At 34.8% G+C, this 21,037-nt stretch overlaps 1 protein-coding gene across 3 annotated transcripts in view; it reads right to left on the bottom strand.

The window, feature by feature from the left end:
• The window catches only part of CNTN5 (contactin 5), a 598,136-nt gene that overhangs the window by 138,391 nt on the left and 438,708 nt on the right, over positions 1 to 21,037 (bottom strand). For all 3 annotated transcript variants that reach the window (XM_066175731.1, XM_066175732.1, XM_066175733.1), the window contains 2 exons: positions 18,986 to 19,189; positions 3,870 to 3,972 (listed from right to left, as the gene is read on the bottom strand). In XM_066175731.1, coding sequence (XP_066031828.1) covers positions 3,870 to 3,972; positions 18,986 to 19,189 — 307 coding nt within the window. The remainder of the gene's footprint in view (positions 1 to 3,869; positions 3,973 to 18,985; positions 19,190 to 21,037) is intronic.

The following is a 21,037-nucleotide window of genomic DNA, read 5'->3' as shown; positions in this document are numbered from 1 at the left end:
CCCATTATTAGTTTTACAAAAAAATTAGCTTGCCTTTTTTTAACAAGAGAAGACAGAAGGAGTGAAAACTGTGTTAGTCAAAAGCAAACATTAGCATTCTGCTCTTTAGAATTATTTTTGTTAATTTAGATGTTTTGAATTCCTTCATTCCAATTTTTTTCTTTTTCTTTTCAATTGTTTTATTATTTTAACAAATTTTTATGTATATACTAATCAGGATGTAGGAATTCTGCAAATTAAAAATAACTATTTCTGTTGTTGGGAAAAGTAAAAAATAAGTAGATGTTAGTACCTTGTTATTGAGAGTGTTTTTTTAGCATTTTTTAAAAAATGACTCCCTGTTTTTTTAGGGAACAAAAAAATTCAAGTATTTCTATAGAAATCACATAATTAAATGGGTGGCAGAAAACATCTGCATGCTATATATGAAAGATAGATGAAGGACAGAACTAAGACATAAGTTGTTGAGTAGATGTGGCAGTGAATATGTTTATAAAAGTAAACTCAGGCCAGAATATATATCCAGCACAAAAGGTCACTAATTGCAAAATGCACACTCTGATATATATGCAGTAAATTTTATTTGGCTCCTCTGTTTTTCATGTCTTGTTAAACCTCAGCAGTAAATCATTGATTTATGCAATGATTTCCTAGCCAATGACTGATGATCATGATAAGAAGCATTATCTAGCACAAATAAGATCCTGAGATATTTCACTCCTGCATTATTTTGAATTCTTTAGCAACTACAAAGCCTATTTGTAAGTGGCCTCAGCAACACAATATTTTCACTTGTAACTGAAACACCTACATTTTGCTTGGGTCAGAATAAAATCCTTCTCAGAATTTTTTTTCTGTCAAGCAATTAGGATATTTGACTTTAGTTTAAAGACAAAAGCTGCAGAGATTCAATTTCTGTAATTCTTCCAGTCATAGTGACTGACAGTGCTAAATAAACACTATTAATAAATCATTAATCAGTAACTAAAGACTAGGCTCTTCCTGGAATATTTGCCAAATACCTACTTCAGGAAATCTCACTGGAACATCTGTCATTCTCACAACTACACTGGAGAGAGCAGAGTGTTTCAGACAACTAAATTAAAGCATGAGAAAACCAGAAGAGTATTGGTTTTGAGACGGTAATGACCCCAGTGTTATTACAATAAGAATTCAAAATACCAAGTTTCAAAATACTAAATAAAAAAGAACAAGTTAGCTGTTGATTCAGTTTAGCAAATGGGACCCATGACAGTGCTACAAGCAACAACCCCTACAGGGGATCAGGAATAAGAAAAGGGGACAAAAAAAGAAAATTATGAAAATTAATAGGAAATTTGATGCATTTCTACTTCTCACCTCAGCCTCCAGGTTTCGAATGGTGCCTGAAATGTCATTCATGTAATTATTACCATACCAAGCTGAAAGCAATTTCAACTCAGCTGATTTGATTGTTCATTAATGGCTGGGAAAAGAAGATAAGAAATGTGCATGGTAAAAATAGCTGCCCATTACAGTAGCAGCAAATGGGGTCAATTATCTTATTAGATAACCTTAAATTCCTTGATCATTCAGATGGTTTTGATTTTTTTTGTTTATTAAAGATTAACACCAAATAAAAAAGAGAAAATAACCTAATCAAAGTCTTTTCTGTCAACTTCACCTTCCTTTTTGAATAGTGATTGAATCTTTTTGAGAGAGTTTACTAAATCTCATGGTGCTGAAGATGGAAGGTATCACTAGGTCTGATTCTTGCCTTTCAGTGGTGGTTGCAAAAGCCAACGTGTGTCATACATACTTTTTGAGGGAAAGTTGACTTTCCCGCAAAAGTCACCAACTGGAATTTGCTGGAATTAAACTGAAGTCACCAACTTCAGTTTAATTCCAGCAAAATGAGGAAAATAAGAACTAATATGCTGGTTCCTGCTTCATCCATACCCAGAGTGTAGAAGGGCCTTGTTGCCGGCTATTGACTTGGCAATGTTTCTGACAGGAGAGAGCCTGAAGCCTTTGCATCTACAGAACAGCCTTTTCCCTCATTTATTTCAGCATCTCAGGGAATTTCTCCATTTATTGTTTTTCTCTCCTCTGTCATATACCTGTTTCCTCATCTTTACTATACAAAACATAAGACTTGTGTTTTAGCCTACAAAAGTTCTTGTCTCTCATTTGTTTTCTAAGCTACTGCTTACATTTATGTTGGGAACGAATTTGCAAAAGCAGTTGTCACTAATGCTCCCTCCATGCAGGCTTATGGTCTCCAAGTTTTTGTTTGGACTAGTTAGACTATGTCCCGTTTCCTCATCAACTTCACTGAACCTAAATAGATACAACTGAAAAACTTTGTCAGAATTTCTCTTTTAACTATTTGTGTATAATTTCTGTTGACCTGCACACTGAGAGCAATCTTGGTGTTAGTGAAACATGAAAAACCCAAAAGAAGGGGGTAAGTTTCAGACACATAGCATCCAGTCAGTAATTAGTAACTGTTAAGATAAAAATCTGAACAGAAAAAATCCAGTGGTCATTGACACTTGAAGATCAAAAGGACTATAAAAACATTTAAATAGCCCTCTGAGGTAGTAGAGATAGACTTTGAAAAATCACTCTGGAAAACCAGACCTGCTGAACAAGCTGGAGGAATGATCCTCAGGAAAATGATCCTCATCAAACTATGGTTTGTTCTTCTTTAGGTAAATAAGAAGAATTGGTGTGTTAGTATTTTTCAGACTAACTTCTTTGTGAAGTTCTTCCGAAGGAGTTACAAAAACAAAACCTTCCCTTCTTTTTAAATCAAGGCCATGTTGTAAGAAAATTGTATGGTTTTTTTGATAAGCCATGAACAGTAAAAGCAAGCAGGATATATGATATTTAGTAGCATAACTTCGGAGACTAGGGGCAAGATGTCCAAAAGGAACATCATTATGAAAAGGAACTGAAAAGAATTCAATACAGTGAGATTTTTTTCAACACACCAGACAGAATTTGATGAGGTATTTTGGAAAGAACGCTACCCATTATAATTTTTTATATATCTCTAGAGAAACATCACTGAAGGAACACGTATTTTTAGCAGCATATATGTTAAGAGGAAAGAACCTTATTGAATCACTAGAATTGACTCAGTTCTGTCTGGCTACATAGTAACATTACCAACCTTATTCTTTGGAACAGTGATAGTAGTAACTTGAATAACTAATAGTAACTACCACCACAAAACTGAAATGTTATCAATTTCATCCTATATTCTGTAATCAGAATACTGTATAGAAGTAATTTAGGTTCAGTTTCTCACACCTGTCTCTCCCTAAACTCATTTATAAACAAACATTTAAAAACCTCTTGGCAGGAATAGCAAACACCCATTCTGTACTAGTGCTGTTGGGTCAGGTAGAAACTATAGATTAGGCACTGCCACAAAATGTGTTAGGACATGATCAAGACATTGTGCTCTTAGCTTCATGTATAAAATATGAATAATGGGGATGGGAGAAAGCTCTACTAATGTTTGTTTATCCTCCAAATATGATATTTTGATAGAACAAACTCTAATTTACTGGTTTATAGTATCCCAGTGAATAAATGGGTGTGAATCTGGTAAAATTTTCAGTGAAAAAACCTTTCCTCTTTTTGTTTATGAGATGGGTATTTTTCATTTTGACAGAGACACTGTTAACTTGACTGAATTCCTGATCACAGTAATGGCTGGGCAGGGAGTTCATAATTAGCTACTTAGTCAGTTGGTTATTTTGAGAGTGCAGTAAGGAATGTCTGTAAATGTAAAATTCAGCAAAATAATGAAACCACAAATCAGGCATGTCTCATCTTAATAAACAATGATGTCTAATTATGAAAGAATCTGTACTTACTTTCCAAGTGCAAAACACTCCATCTTAACAGTAGTTCCCCTTGCAGCTGTAACTGTATAAGGAAAATGGACTTCAATTTTGGGTTCATATTCCCCCATCACACCTGGAAAACAATGAATGTTTAAAATATGAAGTATCATCAGTTTTCCATTATCACAGAAAGACCCATGGCTTGATTTTTGAATCTGCCCACCAGTAAAACTGGAATCAATAGAGATACCCTCGCTGGATCTGATGTGCTGTGCTCATGTCCAGTATACTAAAGTGCTCTTCAGTTTACCAGAAGCACAACAGTGAGCTTTAAAAAAGGATTTATTTTTTCAAATGTGGGTTAATATTTAAATTTTCAAAGATTAAACTGGGAAATCAATAGAAGAGTGAGAATTTTCATAGATCAAATCTTCGTTTACCAATACATTGAGAATTATGATGAATCAATCAACACATCATGCTGTGTTTGACTGAGGATCTTCTAAGCTCAGCGAAAAACCCTCAAATTATGTAGGAGCATTTGTGTACACAGATACAAGCACAGATGTGTAGACATGCAAAATTCAGTTATGGCATTATCAGTGAGCATTTAATTTGGGAGATTTCAGTACTTTAAGTACTGTAAGATAGCATTGTAGGAAATCGGGAAACATTCAGGAATGGGAAAATATAAAAAAGGAAAGCAATAAAGTTATCTCAGATTTACTGTAGAGCGATTGACAGCTTTGGAGAATCACAAGACCTTAAGAAATGAGAATTCAATCGGGAAGTGGAGGTATGTTTTATTAGGTGAGGTGAGACACTTGTATTTGATGCCAGTTGGAGGACATATCATAATCAACATGGAAGGAGAAGAATATGACTCTAACAGCTGTGTTTGGTTAGGTGGAATTTGGGCTATGGGGGTAGAAAATACTCAGGAACAAAAGTCTGTATTTAACAAAGTAAGAATTGTTCAGATTTTTAGATGAGGAAAATTGAATTAAGTCTGACTTGTTGAAAAAGTAGCAACAAGACAAGTCTAAATCTATAAAAAGCAGTCAAGATTCTCCAAAAGAACTCTAAAGCAAGCAAATGGGAACAAGAGATGAAAAGGAAGGAGAGAAAAGAGATTTCTTATGCAAGAAAGGAAAGAAAGTGCAAGAAACATGGAAATAGAAGAGTATAAGTTTTACAGTTGAGAGAGGAACAGCTGGCAGAGATAGATGGGAGAACAACTCACAACCTACTAGACAAAAACAATACATAAGACTGAAACTGCAAAACATACATTCCTAGCCTTCAAATGTTCCTTGTGGGGCTCAGGAGTTTCCAGTGGGGCTATGCTCTCATTTTCCCCCTGTCACTCAGGCTCCTGACGCTTCGTTCTGGGAGGAAGTCTGAACATTTGACTGTTTTTTCAGGGGCTTAATTCTAATTAGAAAATCTAAATGTGTCTCATAAGTGTATCAAATGACAGAAGCAGAAAGCATAGAAGGCTTTTATTTCAAATAATGTAATTCTATAAATAATGTGGCTTTATAGGTAGCAGATTTCTTTCTTTAAAAATACAATCCTGCAAGTCTTACATGTGCTAGCGATACTGACCCATTTTCTCTAAGACATGACTAAATCAGTGTTTTGACATTGCTTTATGAAACCTTTTTTATAGGAAAAAGAATTAAATGTGTGTCCTGGGTATTAAAATAAAGTCAAGCCATCAGAAAATGGTAGTCAAAATTTTCCTTAGCGTAGACTAAAGTGATTGCTGGTATAATATGTAATAAAAATGTGTTCCTACTGGCTTGTAATAAGTCAATAAATTTATAATTTAGTTACAATCCTTGTGACTTTGTTTACTGTTGTCTGAATTTTTTTTCCTGATTATGAATACCAGTTTCTGATTTATCTCAGTTAACCAGTTACATGGTTTTAGAGGATATCTATCATATCTCATTTTAAATATGTCTTTAATAAACTGCAGATCCCCAGAGCACTAATTCTTCCTTAAAAAGAATCTTTAATAAACATTCCTAGTGCCCATGTGGCACCTCTTCCAATTCCATTCTATCACTTTGAGATGTGAAGATGAGATCTGTACAGCAATAATGAAGATTTAGATTTTTTCATTACACTGTTTTTTCCTTGGATTTTTTTTGTTTGTTCCACAAAATTCAGTTCTGTTTGCTGTTTTGTGCTTGAACTTATGTTCGTACACCGTGGCACCCTAATCTCTTTATGGATAATATCTAATTAAGGTATTATATTTTTAGGTTTAGGTATTATATAAATTTGGTGGTGGTGACAGTGTTTATTGCCTATCTACCCTATTTCTATTATCACAATATCCTTTTGGAGTTCTTCAGGGTTAGTTTTAACTTTTAAAAATTTGGAATAATTCTACATTAACAATCTAATTCTCTGTTCATTTCCTTTCCAGGTAGATTATAAGTTGAATAGAGCAGTCCCAGAAAAGTCTTCACTGACAATCTTCCAGTTCTCCAAACTGTTTTGATACTCATATAATAGGTGGATTTTTAAAAATCTAATTTTAATTGAAAATGAGTCTGTACTTCAGCCCCTTTAAGAATTTAGTTTCTTCGACAGCATTTGATGGGTTACTCTGTAAAGAACTATGTGAAATGAAACCAGCTTGACCACTTCTGTTCGTATTCTCTCCCTTTAGGAAAGTTATATACAGACTGAAGCATGACTTCCCCGGTTTAAAGCTGCGTTGTTGGTATATGACTGTGTGGTAAGACTACAGTATGATAACGTGCTAAATACAATCCTAATGATCATACATTTTAATTTGTTTTCTATCAACACACTTGACACAGAAGTCAGACCTAGTGGTCTGTCATTCCTCAGATGTTTTAAGGAGTCCCTTTTTTTGAAAAAAACACCTCCACCTTTTCTATCCATCTTCCTTTTCATCCTAAGGCTCGGTGAACGGAAATAGTACATCCTGCTTCTTCCATGCAGAAGTTGGGCCTTGGGGCTTTGTTACTATGTGTAGTGTCAATATTTCTTCTAAGATTTTTTTCCATTTAAGCTTCAATTACAAGAACTTCAGTCCTGATAGGGGTATCTTTGATGTTCCCTCGTAGTGAACACTGCTGAAAATAGTTCATTTAAGTTTTATGATGGAGTGTTATATTCCTAAGGTGTTCCTGTTAAATCTCTGACATCTGTTGACTGTTCACACTTGCTGACAGGTTTTGTGCTTCAATTAAATTAAAAATGGGGTGGTTTTGCTTTTGGGTAAGGCTTTGTTCTGGAAAATAATTGTGTTGTTATATAGTATTTAATATTTGCTTTTTTAGCCATGAATAAAAGCAGAAGTTAAAATAAGATTAAATTATTTTTGTCTTTAAAATAATACAGTACATCTGTACCCATCTGAGGGACAATAGTATCTTTCAGATCTTATGTTGTCAACTTTCACAAAGTCCCTTTAGTAAGTGCAATCTGTACACGTACTAAATGCTCTTTGCATGTCATGCCATCATTTCATATTCTTAATGAAATGCTGATTGACTAATGTTTTTACCATGTCCTGTTCTTCTGGGTTATTGCTACCCTAGCAAGTGACACGCCTGCAGCAAATGGCAGGAAATGTATAAAAATTCCGAGCAATTGCTTAGTGTCCCTATGAAAATTAGGAAAAAAAGTCTGTTATTGCAGAGAGATATTTTTCATCCTTATTATTTCTGATCATTGAGACCATGAAGGCCATTACAGCTGCCTAGATATTAAGGGAATTGTTTAGACCTTACCTTCCCACATTACACGTTAATTGCTCTGCTCTGGCTGTGGTGCCTCCAGGCTCTTTAGCTTTCCAGCTTCTGTTTTGGCCACTACAAGTCAGTGATGGCAAAACAACCACCAGCTGCATTTTCATAAAGGTTTTTTTCTTTTAATTTGTGTTAGATGCTAAGAGGAACTTGAAATTTTAAGAAATATTGAGGTTTTGAGCTACATGCACTGGAATTAATCTCCCTCAGGCTTATATACATGACTCTGTTATGGAGGTTTGAGGCTAGGGCCATAAAAAATCCTCTCAGTCATTTTTTATACCCAGTTATCAAACATGAAATACAACAATAAATAAAATTGATCAGCGGAGAATAAAAACATAAAATATGATTTTCAAGCGGCTAAAAAATCCCAGAGCTCACGTGGTTTGGGCACTACAGAGCAATGGGATGATGTTCTCAGTGCTGCTGTGCTCTGCCTACCCATGAAAACAGATCCTTTTTGAAAATCCTTTACCTTTCAAGGCCTCACCCCTATCATTCACTATGTTTTTAGGCTAATTTCTTAGTTTACTACACTCCCTAATTCACAAACCTTGTCTTTCACCTGAATTCAGATCTGGGTATAAAAGTACGTAATTTGTGATTGATATGAAACATACCTCCTCAAAATAAATCTAGTTTACCATATCTTGAAATTTGGTCTGGGATTAGAAATGGGTTTAAAAGCCAGACTTCACTGTTTGTTTAAGTAAATCTTATCTCAGGCCTTTATTCTGAAATGTATCATTCGACCTTAAACTTTCCAGTGTTTGGGTCTCTGCCCTTTCAGGCAGTGTCTTCTTGGCTGGGGGAGATATAAAAGCTAATAATCCTTTTATTCTGTCTCAGATTACCAAAGAACACACTGATCTAAATGACTGAGCATATCCCAGAACAAAGTACAGTTTGACCTCGTAAGAATCAATGGTTTGTTAGTCATCTAGCCAGAAAGGGACCTCAATATTTATAGAAGAGATCTCTCCTTTTTTTTTTTTTTTTTTTTTTTTTTTTTTTTTTTTTTTTACAATGATGCAGTTATCACAAAATAATTGTTCTCCAACCCAAGTATAAAAAAAACTATTCAGAAAATTTGGTTTACTTTTAATAAGTGGTTTTATTTAACAGGTTTTTCCTCCAACTTCACTGCAAATCTGTGGCTTGAGTTCTACACTCTGCTACTCAGTATCTTATGAACCCTAAGCTATAATGTCTGCATTTCATTTTTCTATGAAAAAAAGACACAACATAAAATTTTATAAATATTGATTTTGAGGAACTTACATATCACAGGAGCAGATGTAATAAAATTTCAAACATTTACAGATATTACTGCAGCTAAAATACTGTACATTATCCACCATGGGCCATTTAATGGAAATGGAGAACAGAATTAATAAACAAGATCAGTTTCTGATTTTCAGTCCTTTCAGCTAACAACAAGGGAAAGAGTGCAGACAGGATACCAGACATTATTGCTTTGCAAAGGACTGCTCTACTTCTTCATTTAGCTGCCAATCCATGACTTATACAACCTCAGATGAAGAGTGTGGGAAAACTGTGTCAGTATGACAGTATCCATACAATAAGATTTTTTTTCCTTCATGAGGGCGAAAAAATTCTGTCTGCTGAGAAATCATCACATATCCTCTTATTCAGCTGTTTAGAGGCTAGTGATTCTTCCATTAATCTTCAAGATATTAACTATCCTCTTGCATCTCCCAGAACATGAAGGCTCTTTAAGTCCTTTCAGCTACAATGATTTGTGTTTGTTGCATACACTTTCAGTAATAGCTCTTTAACTTCCCTTGGAGCCTAGTTTTGAATGGAACAGGTTACAGGGAAGAGTTGAATAAGTGGATGATAAATATTTAAGACATTTTCTATTTAAGATAGAAAAGATTCTAAGATTCCTGGCTAAACATCATCAGAATGTTTAGGACAAAATGAAAGCCAAATATTTCCTGTACCCAGGAGAAAGATTAGGCATGGATTGATAGTTGCCATTATTTTGTTAACAAATAATGTTCAGTGACTAAGAGTGTTCATCTGAGAGGTTTACACAAGAAGGTCCCCAGTCTTAATCAGATGGTGTAGGAATGTTGACGTGGTTTTCTTACATCCTGGATAAAGCTTTAAAGACAAATTTAATTTGGATTCTTAATAGTTTGGATCTTCCTCTCAGTTTCTGGGAAACATCTTGAGGAGTGATAAACTCATCCTGCTGCACAAGAATTTTTAATAATTTTACAGATCAAAACTAAAGTGCCTACCACATTGTAATGAGGATCTGTTGTGTGAATATGTATCTAAACCCAAGGAAATTTTGCCTAAGAAATTGCTTATGAAATGTTCATGTATCATTTCTTCTCCTATCTATAATCTGTGATGAAAATTATGGTTGTCTAAGGTGTGGGTCCCTTTGTGGCAAACGAATATTTAACACTTTCTCCTGAAGACCTGCATCATTAAATGTCTCCAGACATTTGTTTGGGAGAGCCTTGAATACACACATTTACAATGACAGTAAATTGACAGCACAAACAGAATTAATTCAAGTAAAATGATGATACCCAGCATTGTATTTGGTCTTCAGCAGAGATTTTAAATGCACTGAGAAGAATTTATTGACTCACCTGCTATTAATCTTATTCTATATGGAAGGACCAGGGCCTGCTGTAAGTCTCTAAGAATTTACTGTGGGAATGGTTGTTTTAAGATAACAGTCCATAGAATTCCTTCCACTTAGATGTCTCTCAGCCAGGTTTTGAGCTATAAATTTATCATTTGAGAAGCCCTGATAAAGCTCATGTGAAATTGCATTCTATATTGCACTGAACTAAGCACTAAACAGAACTAGTACTAGTACTAAAGTGCCAAAATTATTTTCATACGTTAGAGAGCAAATCCTACTGCATATCACTGGATGGAAAGAGGTCTTTACTGGAATATATCCTAATATGAAAGAAAAATTGGTAATTCACCGTGTCTGGAAAAAATATTGTAATGAATACAGCACAAGAAGAGAATAACCTCTAGTTTACAGGGGATAAGATGTTCATGTATTCTTAATTTTTGAGGAATAAATGTGAAAGAAAGTCACATTTAGCAGAAAAAATGTTTAAAGTTTAAACATAGCTTTACTCTCATACTTTAAAGTCCATATTTTATTCTTACTTGATTTCACTAGTTCACCAATTACACAGAACTCTGTCTGGAAAGCCCTTTCTAGAAATAGTATTACTATTTTGAAATATATTGTTATTTATAACTCTTGAATGTTTTTATGTCATACACACAAATGAGCTTTCTGACTCTCTTAAACATAAAAAAACAACTAAAAGTACTTAATTTTCAGTTGAAAACAGCTGTTTTATGACTGAAATAAAGGGAACTGAGTCCAAACCCTAAAGACACAAAAGAAATGAGATAGTCTCAGAGTAAGCAATGGGGGAAATATTGGTATATAATTTAATTCTTCAAATGAGAGGCCAAAATTTCTAGTATACAGATTGGGCCACAGAGATTTCTGTTTACCTGTGTTTGAAGATGTTGAGTAGTAACTATGACCAAGTGTGTAGTCTTCTATGTAGAAAAGTCTTTACTAAGCAATAACCTAGACTGCATCAATTTCCCACATGCTTGTAAAATGGCATCTAAGCTCCCCTTCTGGTATTGGATGAAACCAAACTTCACTCTTTGGACATTTAGAGATGAGTGAGGACATGTGAATGGCTTGTATACAATATTCCAGCATGAAGATTTGTTCATTTGCAGTTGTATATAAACATGAAAACCTGAACATTCTCACTGAATAGGCACGTTGTAATTTTTCCAACAGCCATACACATCGAGAAAAAAAGGACTCACTAGACTAGTCAACATATCATCCTTCCTGGGAGACCTAGGTCAACGAAAAACAAATCATGGGGATTGTTATTCCATTTTGTTTTTACAGGAAATGAGATTGCGTTGAATCTGGCATAAGAAAAATGTGGCAGATTTCTTTTAGGAATCACTGGCCAATGTTTATTTTTTCTCCTTTCCAATTGCTTGATATTCATCCAGGACAGGCTCACAAAAGATATTCAGAAACCTGGGAAATATTATTTAATCTAAGTGATTAGGAGGAGGATGTGATTTTTATGGGGTTTGTAATTATCTTCCTGATGAAATATTCACAGTTCTCTAAGAATCTCATTTTTCCTATAGGAAATGACATAATTGTTTGTACTTCAAATATGACCTTCAACTTAATTTTTTTTTCCTTGCAACTTGCAAAGTTGTTTTGTAGGATGAAAAAAAAACAACATTCTCTTTCCAACTGGGTGTCAGAAGTGTCAAAACTATTGTGATGTCCAGAGAGAGTATTTCCCTCACTTCTGATCAATTGGAACACTACTGCACGAAATAGTATTGCTCTAATATTCACTGTATCTAATTAACTGGAAAAAGCTTCCTAATTTTTTTTTCAAGTGAGACTGCTTATATAACCCTGCAAAACAAAGAACCTATTATTTCCTTAATATAAAAGTCCAAACTAACACTAAAATTTTTCTGTCATCAACAAGTATTGAAATACCCATTGTTTTAGACCCAATTGCAACAAATCATTCTGTAACCTATGTGCTGTAGTTTTATCTTCAAGAAAAACTCCTGCTGATGTTTAAAATCAAATTATTTTACTACTCTGACAAAAATTCCAAACTGACAAGGAATTTTTCCTTGAATGTTATGCCATACCCCATGACTGCAAAGCAGCAGTCACCAGTGAACTTGTATTGAAGAGTCTGAGACACTATGATACATAACATTCAGGACCATTCTTCATAATCTGAAACCTTTTACAGCTGTAAAGGTTACTTCCATTATCAATTTGCACAAATCTAAATTCAGTCACCAAGAATTAAAATATTACCAACATACTTCTGTCTGAAATCTTAATAGTTTTGGTTCAATGCAACACCATTCCTAATCATTCCTAATCCTGACTTGAATTTAGAGGAACTTTTATGGTTTTTTTTTCACCCTCAGTAATTTTGGGCTTTGTCTATTTTGCATATGGATCAGTTAATTCTTTGTGCAATTTTCATAAGTCACAAGGAGAAGGAGTGAAACAAGAAAACATCAGTGCAGAAGATGTGGAAGATGCTACATGGCTAGGATCTAGAGCTATTTTAGCTAATTTTGAAAAGCAACCACTGCACTTCCAGCAAAAAGTATTTCTATAAACTAATGGGAAGGCTTAGCAATTAAAAGACTTAACTCAAAAGCAGACTAAACTCAATGTAAACTTTTGCAGTGGAGGAGTTCTTGCTGTACACTGAATCCTGGGGCATAATCTTTTCCCAACCTTTCCCTGTAACAGCCCCATAGCCCCCTGGGTTCAGCCCTTTGACACTGTCAAAAGACCATCCCAAGTTATTTTCTCCCTCCAGTTTTTTAGATTAAATATTTTACAAATAGTGTTCTTGAAATGTGTGCTATTTGAGGGTGTTCTTCAACTATTCTACAACCTATATAAAACAGTCTGTAAAATGTTTATTGTATAGGAGCCCTCTGTAAAAGTCTCTGCCTACCTATAGATTTTCTTGCCTATAGGTAAGAACAATTGCTTCTAACTTTCTAAACATTGCCAGAACAGACTTCCAAAATAAAAAACAAAGCAACTATTTTGGGAATAAAAAAACCTCAAACAAAACCATCAACCCTCCCTCATTCTATTATATGCATGCTCTTTTTTTATTGTTATTAAAATAGGACTACACTGATATTTCTTAATCCTGATTTTCATCTTATTGTTTTGACAACATTGCAGCAAGACCTTGGCATGAGAGTGGAACAAAAGAGACACCATTCAAAATACCTGTAACCCATGCAGGATATATTTTCAGTAGAGTAAAGCAGAGATTGTGGGAAGACTTTTATTTTCAATTTTCAGAGTGACCCATCATTAAAATACTTCAGTACTGTTTTACAGGAGAAACATATTTACTATCAAGTAATGGCTGTCCAGGGACACTGCAATTTTATCAACCTGCCCCTGGAGCAAACCTTGCATACATTCATGTCTCTGTCAGTGCTATCAATCTTTGTTATCAATCACTAAAAGACAAACTTGATTTTGCCCAGACAGTTTGTCTCTGCTTGAAAAAAAAATCGAAGTAGGATTACTTCAGGTTTGATTCCTGCCCTGGAGTACTGACTAAGAAGAGCTCCCACAGTATCTGGACAGCTTTTATGGACTTGCACAATTCAAATACAAAATGTTACTGAAAAACCTTGCAATGTAACCCACATGGAACAGGGAAGGTTAAAAGGCTGTTCCAGAAAACCTAGCACAATTAAGTCACAGCTGAACATGTATCCTTTAATATATTTAATATATCATACCCTTTAATAAGGACGTGAATTCTTATTGAAATTCAGGTATACTTTGTTGTCCTCTAGAATTCAGCTCCAGATAAATAATCCTATTAGAAGACAAAACCACTAAAAAAAGTTGGGGAAAAATAAATTTAAAAAACCCTAAAAACCAGAGAAAGGCAAAGAATGACAGGTCAAAAACACTACACTTCATCTTTAAACAATTTTTAAAAAATCCCAGGTATCAGTTAATTAAAAACTGTCATCATTCTTCAGCTAAGTATTTGAAACTGCAATTTTTTTTTTCTGTCTTTATTTATTACCTTATTATGCTACACGGGGATTTTTCATTGTTTGATTTCTCTTATTTGGAAATTTGTAATGATTTCCTTCAAATTTTCCCTCACACTGGTATAGACATCTTTAGATAACCTAAACAAGCAACATATCCCAGAGTTTAACCTCAAAAAGCATATGCAGATCATATTTCATAATGGAAATTTAGAAATTAACATCCTTAATACCTTGATAACTGTATCTTATATCATTACATAAGACTATTAATCACATTGAATTAATTAGTCGAATGAGGACAGACAAAATTCAGTTCCCTGGTTCACGGACTACAAAGACATGGAAAAAATCTGAAAGTCAGTTACATGACAATATGTCTTCTCAGACATACCAAGCTCTGGAGGTTAAACTAATTTGCTCTAATAAAACATAGTGGAAAGTATCTTCTGATGTCTGAAATTGTCCAGGTTGTGTTGTTTTTGTTCTTGTTGTTGTTGTAGTAGTTTGGTTGTGGGGTTTTTTTGTTTGTTTTGTTTTGTTTTGTTTTTTGTTTTTTTTTTCCCCTCTGGAAATTTCACCATAGCAAAGCTACTATGCAGTATCTGCACAGGGCTAAAATGAAGAATTATGTAATTCACTACTGGACAGTAATAATGTTAAAGTTAACATATTTTCCAAAGAAATAAAAAAGATAAGAAGGATAAAAAAGTATGAAAAACTAGAATAAAAATGTGTGAACTTGAAATAACTGTCTAATGCTCTCAAACATCAAATGTTTTTACTCTTTAGATTTCTATTTTGTAAATTTGAAAAGACTTTCTGTTGTTTTCATGAGTCAAGAAAATTTACTGCTCCCAATCAGCATCCAGGCCTGTGAAGATACAATTTAGCAAAGCTGTTTATTATTTGTAAACAGTTACCAAATAATACCTCAAAGTTTGTATTACCTTAAAAGGCAGTTAATGAAATTATGCACATTTTTTTATTTCCTGGTAAAATTTTTTATTCCCTCAGAATTTTAGGGTGTTTTTATAACCCAGCTTGAAATGAAATTGAATTATAAGAAATGCCTGACTGTCAAGGACGTCTGAACAAATGAGGTATTCATTTCATTCAGAATCCATTGATGGATTTCTTGATGTTTTTATTTAATTTGCTTCATATCAAGCAGCTAAGCTCCCCTTTGAGACATATCACAGAAGAAATAAAACATTAATAAAATCCCAGTAAGTTCTTACAATCTTGCAGGTTTTGGCAGAATGTCTTAGTATTGTTCTTTCTCATAGATAAATAGAGACCAGTGTTGTCATTGAAGTGCTCTTTGCCACAAACTGCCTAGTCCCCTGGGCATAGGTATTGTATACACATCAAAATTTAAGAATGATGATAAATAAATCAACTAGAGTATTTTGGAGTTAATGATATATATGTTTTAGGCTATATAAATTACTTTATTTATGTAGAGCTATTTGTAAAAGCTGTTTAAAACCACAAACTCTTCCTGTGGTTTCTAACAAATGTGCTGACTGCTTAGGGTGATGTCAATTGTGGTGCTAACCACTGGAACTTAGAAAGATGCATTATTTTTAAACCTAAGTGAGTATTTGAAAAGTTCAAAGTACTTCAAGTAATTTTATGACAAAAACAAAAAAGCTTAACAAGCCATATTTAAAATCATATTACACAACTCAGCAAACATAGAGTCAAGTACATTTTCAGGTAATTTGATATTTGTTTTAATGCTATTTTTAAGTTCTCACTTCCCTCTTGGAGTCTATTCCCATCTATTTCTTTCTTCATAAATTACTTTGATTTTCTTTAACTAGTTAGCACTACTTTTCAGTGGTTATTCTGTATTTTGGCACATAATGAATGCATACTTTAAAAAGGTTGTCATCACCCTTTAATATTTTTTAATGGACAAGGCAATATTACCTAAGGCCATTTGTATGAAAATGAAAAAGTACAGTATGATTTATGGAAATTTTTTACTATAATCCTAGATAGTTTTTAAAAGGCTCATGGTATTGTGTTATGTGGAGGAGATAGAACGAGACAGATGTCCTAAATAGTATGATTTAGCAACCAGTATTTTCTTTAACATTTTTATTTCAAGGTAGGTTTATGGAGAATGCAAGGTTTGGTAGAAAGTTGAGATTTCTTCACTGAGAAACTTGCTCAGTCATACAGGAAAGAAAGCAATTTACTAAGAAATACTAAAGAATTCCATGACAGTAAAGGAACTTTTCATAAATACCAACATATTAAAATTAAGGCATGGAAGCCTAGTAGAAATTCATGTGTGTGAAAAAATGAATCAGGAAACTGAAAAATTGTTGTGGAGCTGTTCATCTATGTGCAAACACTTCCCCAGTACTCCAGCACAGTTCTCCAGGTTGGATTATCACAGTGGTGTGACAGCCAGCCGTGAAACAAAAATTTGCTGAAGGCTGCTCTTTACTACCCACTTGACATTTAAAAAAATCTGCAGAGTTTTCCTTCATAGATTTTTTTTTCTTAGCCCAGTGATGTAGACTGCTGCCTTTATCCTTGTTTACTCTCTCAATTTCTTACAGTGCATTGTGTGCCTATGTACTGTCAGTACAACATAGCTAATTAATCTGCTGAATTTCTGCACAAGATGGAGCCAAATAAAGGCATGAAGAAATATCATAAAGAACAAAGAGACTAAGATATGAATAATAAATATGGCAATAAAACTATTTTTTTCAGAGTCCAAAGATTAAATAGGCCGTAAATGTTTAGGGGTTTTAATTTTGAAAAAAAAAATTATCAAAAAGATCAAGTTCTCTGTTAAATCAGTAAAATTAAACACCTGAACCTCAATAATTAACACAGGTACTAAACCAGCAAAAGATAATAGAAAGTGATAAATTAAAAGAGTAGCTTTTTACTGCAGAGGCTACCTGCTATGCAGAAGGAAATTTAAATTTGCTACAACAAGCAAACATTAACTTAATTTCATTCTAATTAGTGAACACATTTTTCATTTACTCTTTTAAACTAAATCATCTGTGTTTGAGTCCAGCTTTTGTAGTGTGTCTGCAGCACAGGACCAGTATTATTTTGACAAAAAGCTAAAAGCAAGACAAAAGAAAACTCTCAAAAGCTTCTATCTCTTTCTCTCTTTGATTTATGTAGGTATGCATTCACATGTCCTGAATTTCTGTGAGGAGCTAAAAAGCATAATTGAATGTGGAACGTCTTGGAAAGAAGGAAAATATCAGCCATTTTCTCTCTTCCTTTGACACATGGCAGAAGAGATTGACACCCACCTCTCTGAAAATTCCTTTCAGGCAATTCTAGAGAGTGGTAAGCTCTCCTCTGAGCCTCCTTTTCTCCAGGCTAAACCATCCCAGCTCCCTCAGCCACTCCTCATCTGATCAGTTTTCTAGACCTCTAGCTGCTTGATTGCCCTTGTCTGGACTCACTACGGTATCAATATCCTTTATTCAAGTGAGTGGCCCACAACAGGACACAGCTGAGACGTGGCCTCACCAGTGCTGAGCAGAGCAGGACAATCAATCGCTGACCTGTTCCTGCTGGCCACACCATGGCTGATCCAGGCCAGGATGCCATTGGCCTTCTCGGCCACATGGGCACACCTTGGATCATGTTCAGCTGCTGCTGACCAGCACCCCCAGGGACTTTTCTACCAGGCAGCTTTCCAGTCACTCTGGTCCCAGCCTATAGCACTGCCTGGGTCTGTTGTGACCCAAATGCGGAATCCAGCACTTGGGTTGTCCTTCTGATCACTCTTGTAGATGGGCCTCATATTTGTTAATTTCCAGTCAATTGGGACTTTTCTAGACAACCAGGACTGTTGGTAAATAATTGAGAGTGTCTTGGTGGACTCTTTCACCGGCTCCCTCATTACTGTTGGGTGCATCCCATCCAGGCCCATAGACTTTTGGATGTCTAGTTGGCAGAGCAGATCACTAACCATTGCCTCCTGGATTATGGTGGTATCACTCAAGTCCTCATCCCTAACTTCCAGCTCTGGGAGTTGGATATCTTGAGTACAACTGGTTTTGGTACTAAAGACTGAGGCAAAGAAGGCACTAAGTATATCAGACTCTTTGTCATCCTCTGACACTATGACATTCTGCACCCAGAAAAGGATGGAGATTCTCCTCAGTCCTCTTTTTCTGCCAGTGTGTTTAGGGAAACATTTTGTGCTGTCTTTAGCCACAGTGGCCAAATCCATGAATGATCTCCTGGCATCCTGCAGAAGGGTCCGTATGGATATGTGGCATTTGCCAGATTCCCTGTGGTTGTCCAAGGTGCCTGAGGGTATCAGTGTGGCAGTAGCCACTTGGGTTGCAGCAACTGAACTGAGCCCTAAGGAAACAGACATTGCCTGCAAAGGAGATGTGCTTCTCTCTGTCAGTGACAGAACATCAGAATAGTAAGGTGGAGTACCCTTTCTAAACAAAATACACCAAGAGGTGCCAGTTTGCACCTCAGCCTTCGCAGATCTAAATATTCTCACAATGTCTGGATGTTTTAAAAGAAACTGCCTCTGTGAACAACATTCCTGTGCCAGTTGCTGCAGAAAATGCATGCATATACTGAAAAACAAAAAAATCATGGTTCTTAAATTAATTAGAGTATTATTACTTCAGTATTTTCCTTTCATGTAGTCCCCAGACATAATGCCTTTCTTACCATCGTTTCTCAGTGTCAGAGGTGTAGGAGGACTCAAAACTCTGGCATTTGTCACTGTGTTTTTTACCAGGCATATGTAGCTGCCAACATCGGATGTTTGCACCTTGGATATGTAGAGATTGCCTGTCTCCTGAGAGATGAAGCGCCTGCTGTCTTCTGCCACAAAAGATGGGAATTCATTAAATACCCAGCTATAGATGATCTCTAAAAAAACACAGAAGGAAAATAAGATAAAGTAATTGCAGAAACAATACTGTGCCATGTTAATAGATACACTAAATTAATGTTCATTAGCTTTATTTCAATAATCTATGGGGAAAAAAAAGTTAAAGATTTTAAAATTTCTTTTTGTTTGTTTAGAATTGAAGAGAATATTTTTCTCCCCTGGGGATTTTGAAAATAGCATAAATGTTGAATGCACAAGTTCCCTGTGAAAGCAGATTTAGTTCAGGTAAAATAATTAAATTATTTTCAGACTCAGAAAACAGCAATAAGATATTAGATTATTCCTTTTCTAGTCTTTTGGGTCAAACCAATAATAATATCCAAAGAATTATTTTCTCCGCATGTTCAGATTTGCAGGGAAATATATTAAGGTGATTCCTACAAAGCTATGCATGACTTCTGCAAGAGTATCTGTATAAACAGGTTTCATTCCAAATGTCTGTTTTTAAAATATCTATATTGTAGTAACTGTTCATCCAACCTTGTAGGTAATATTACTGCCTTGTATCTTTTACATCGGCTTAATTGAAGAATTTCTTAACCCTTCCTTTATGCAGCTTAAATCCCTATGATCAATTAATAATTCCTTAAACCAAAGCTACCAAATACTCAGTGATTTTTAAAAATAGCAGTTAAATTGAGTGCCTTGATTCTTATCTTTATCCCATGAATCATCTGTTCTATTTACCTGAACATTATAAACTTTTCCCTTTATACTCATGATAATTAGTTGAGAAAACAAAAAAGTTATTTCCTATTATTCTTTATGAGATTATATCATGATTTAATAATAATCTAGATTAATTTATGTCTCAACATTAGAAGTATCAGTAAAGTTAATGAGATTTTGATTTAGCAGGATGTTTCTTGCAGGGAATTATTCATGTGGAGTTTCACCAACTCCGACTTTAAACCTTAACTCTACGTATACTTCTTTACACATTGTTCTCCTTTTGAACTTTTCTTCCATTGTTTCATTCTTTCTTCACACTTTAAAAAATTATCGTTCACAACTTCAACTTACATATTTGCTGTAAGGTTATTTGTTCTGTAATCTCCCTCCTGTACAGCCTTCCAAAACCTGGCTTCAAAATGAGATAAGCCAAAGCTAGTCCAGGAATGTAAAGTTCCCACTACTGCTCCAAGATGCAAACTGCTCCACTGGTATAACAAATTCCAAGCTTTTAGACTGAAATTTCTTGTGTGAGTACTCAGCTTCAGCAGTAACAGGAAGACAGTAATTTCAAGTATGTCATACTTTCATCCCCGAGACAGTCAAAAAGTTTTCTTCATATTAAGTTAGTTTGAAGATGAAAGGGTCAAAGAGGTGAGAGGAAACACCTCAAAATTTAAATTTTACTATGTGGTTTTCTTCTAATGATAGGAGAGGAACTGCTACAGCTGTTCTTGGTGTAGAAAGTGTGAAACATATTAGAGCCTCGCCAGGCATGCACTTTGACTACAACAATATATGAGAGCATTAGAAATTCCAGCTGATTTGTCCTTTCTATCCTTATGTTGAACTGTCCCCTGGCACCGTGGTGAGAAGGGAACAGAGAAGCACAATGACTGCTTTTTCAACCAATATAAGTAAACAGTGCATATAATGTTAGAAAGATGTAGTGCCTTCCGAATCAATTTTTAGGAAATTTACTCTGGTTTTGAAATCAGATGAAAATTCTCTCCTAAAGAACTGATGGTATCAATATAAAAATGCTATGTTAAAGGACTGAACATACCTAGCTAACAGGAGTGGAAGACTGCCTCAAAATCTCAAAATGGGGAATTAAACCGCACACAGTGACATTTTGGTAAAATCTTTTTTAG

Source organism: Chamaea fasciata, unplaced genomic scaffold, assembly GCF_029207755.1.
Source record: "Chamaea fasciata isolate MVZ Bird 193981 ecotype frontalis unplaced genomic scaffold, bChaFas1.0.hap1 SCAF_2, whole genome shotgun sequence".
Lineage (NCBI taxonomy): Eukaryota > Metazoa > Chordata > Aves > Passeriformes > Sylviidae > Chamaea > Chamaea fasciata.
Note: the sequence above shows the minus strand (reverse complement) of the source record. Positions and strands in the feature narration are given on the sequence as shown.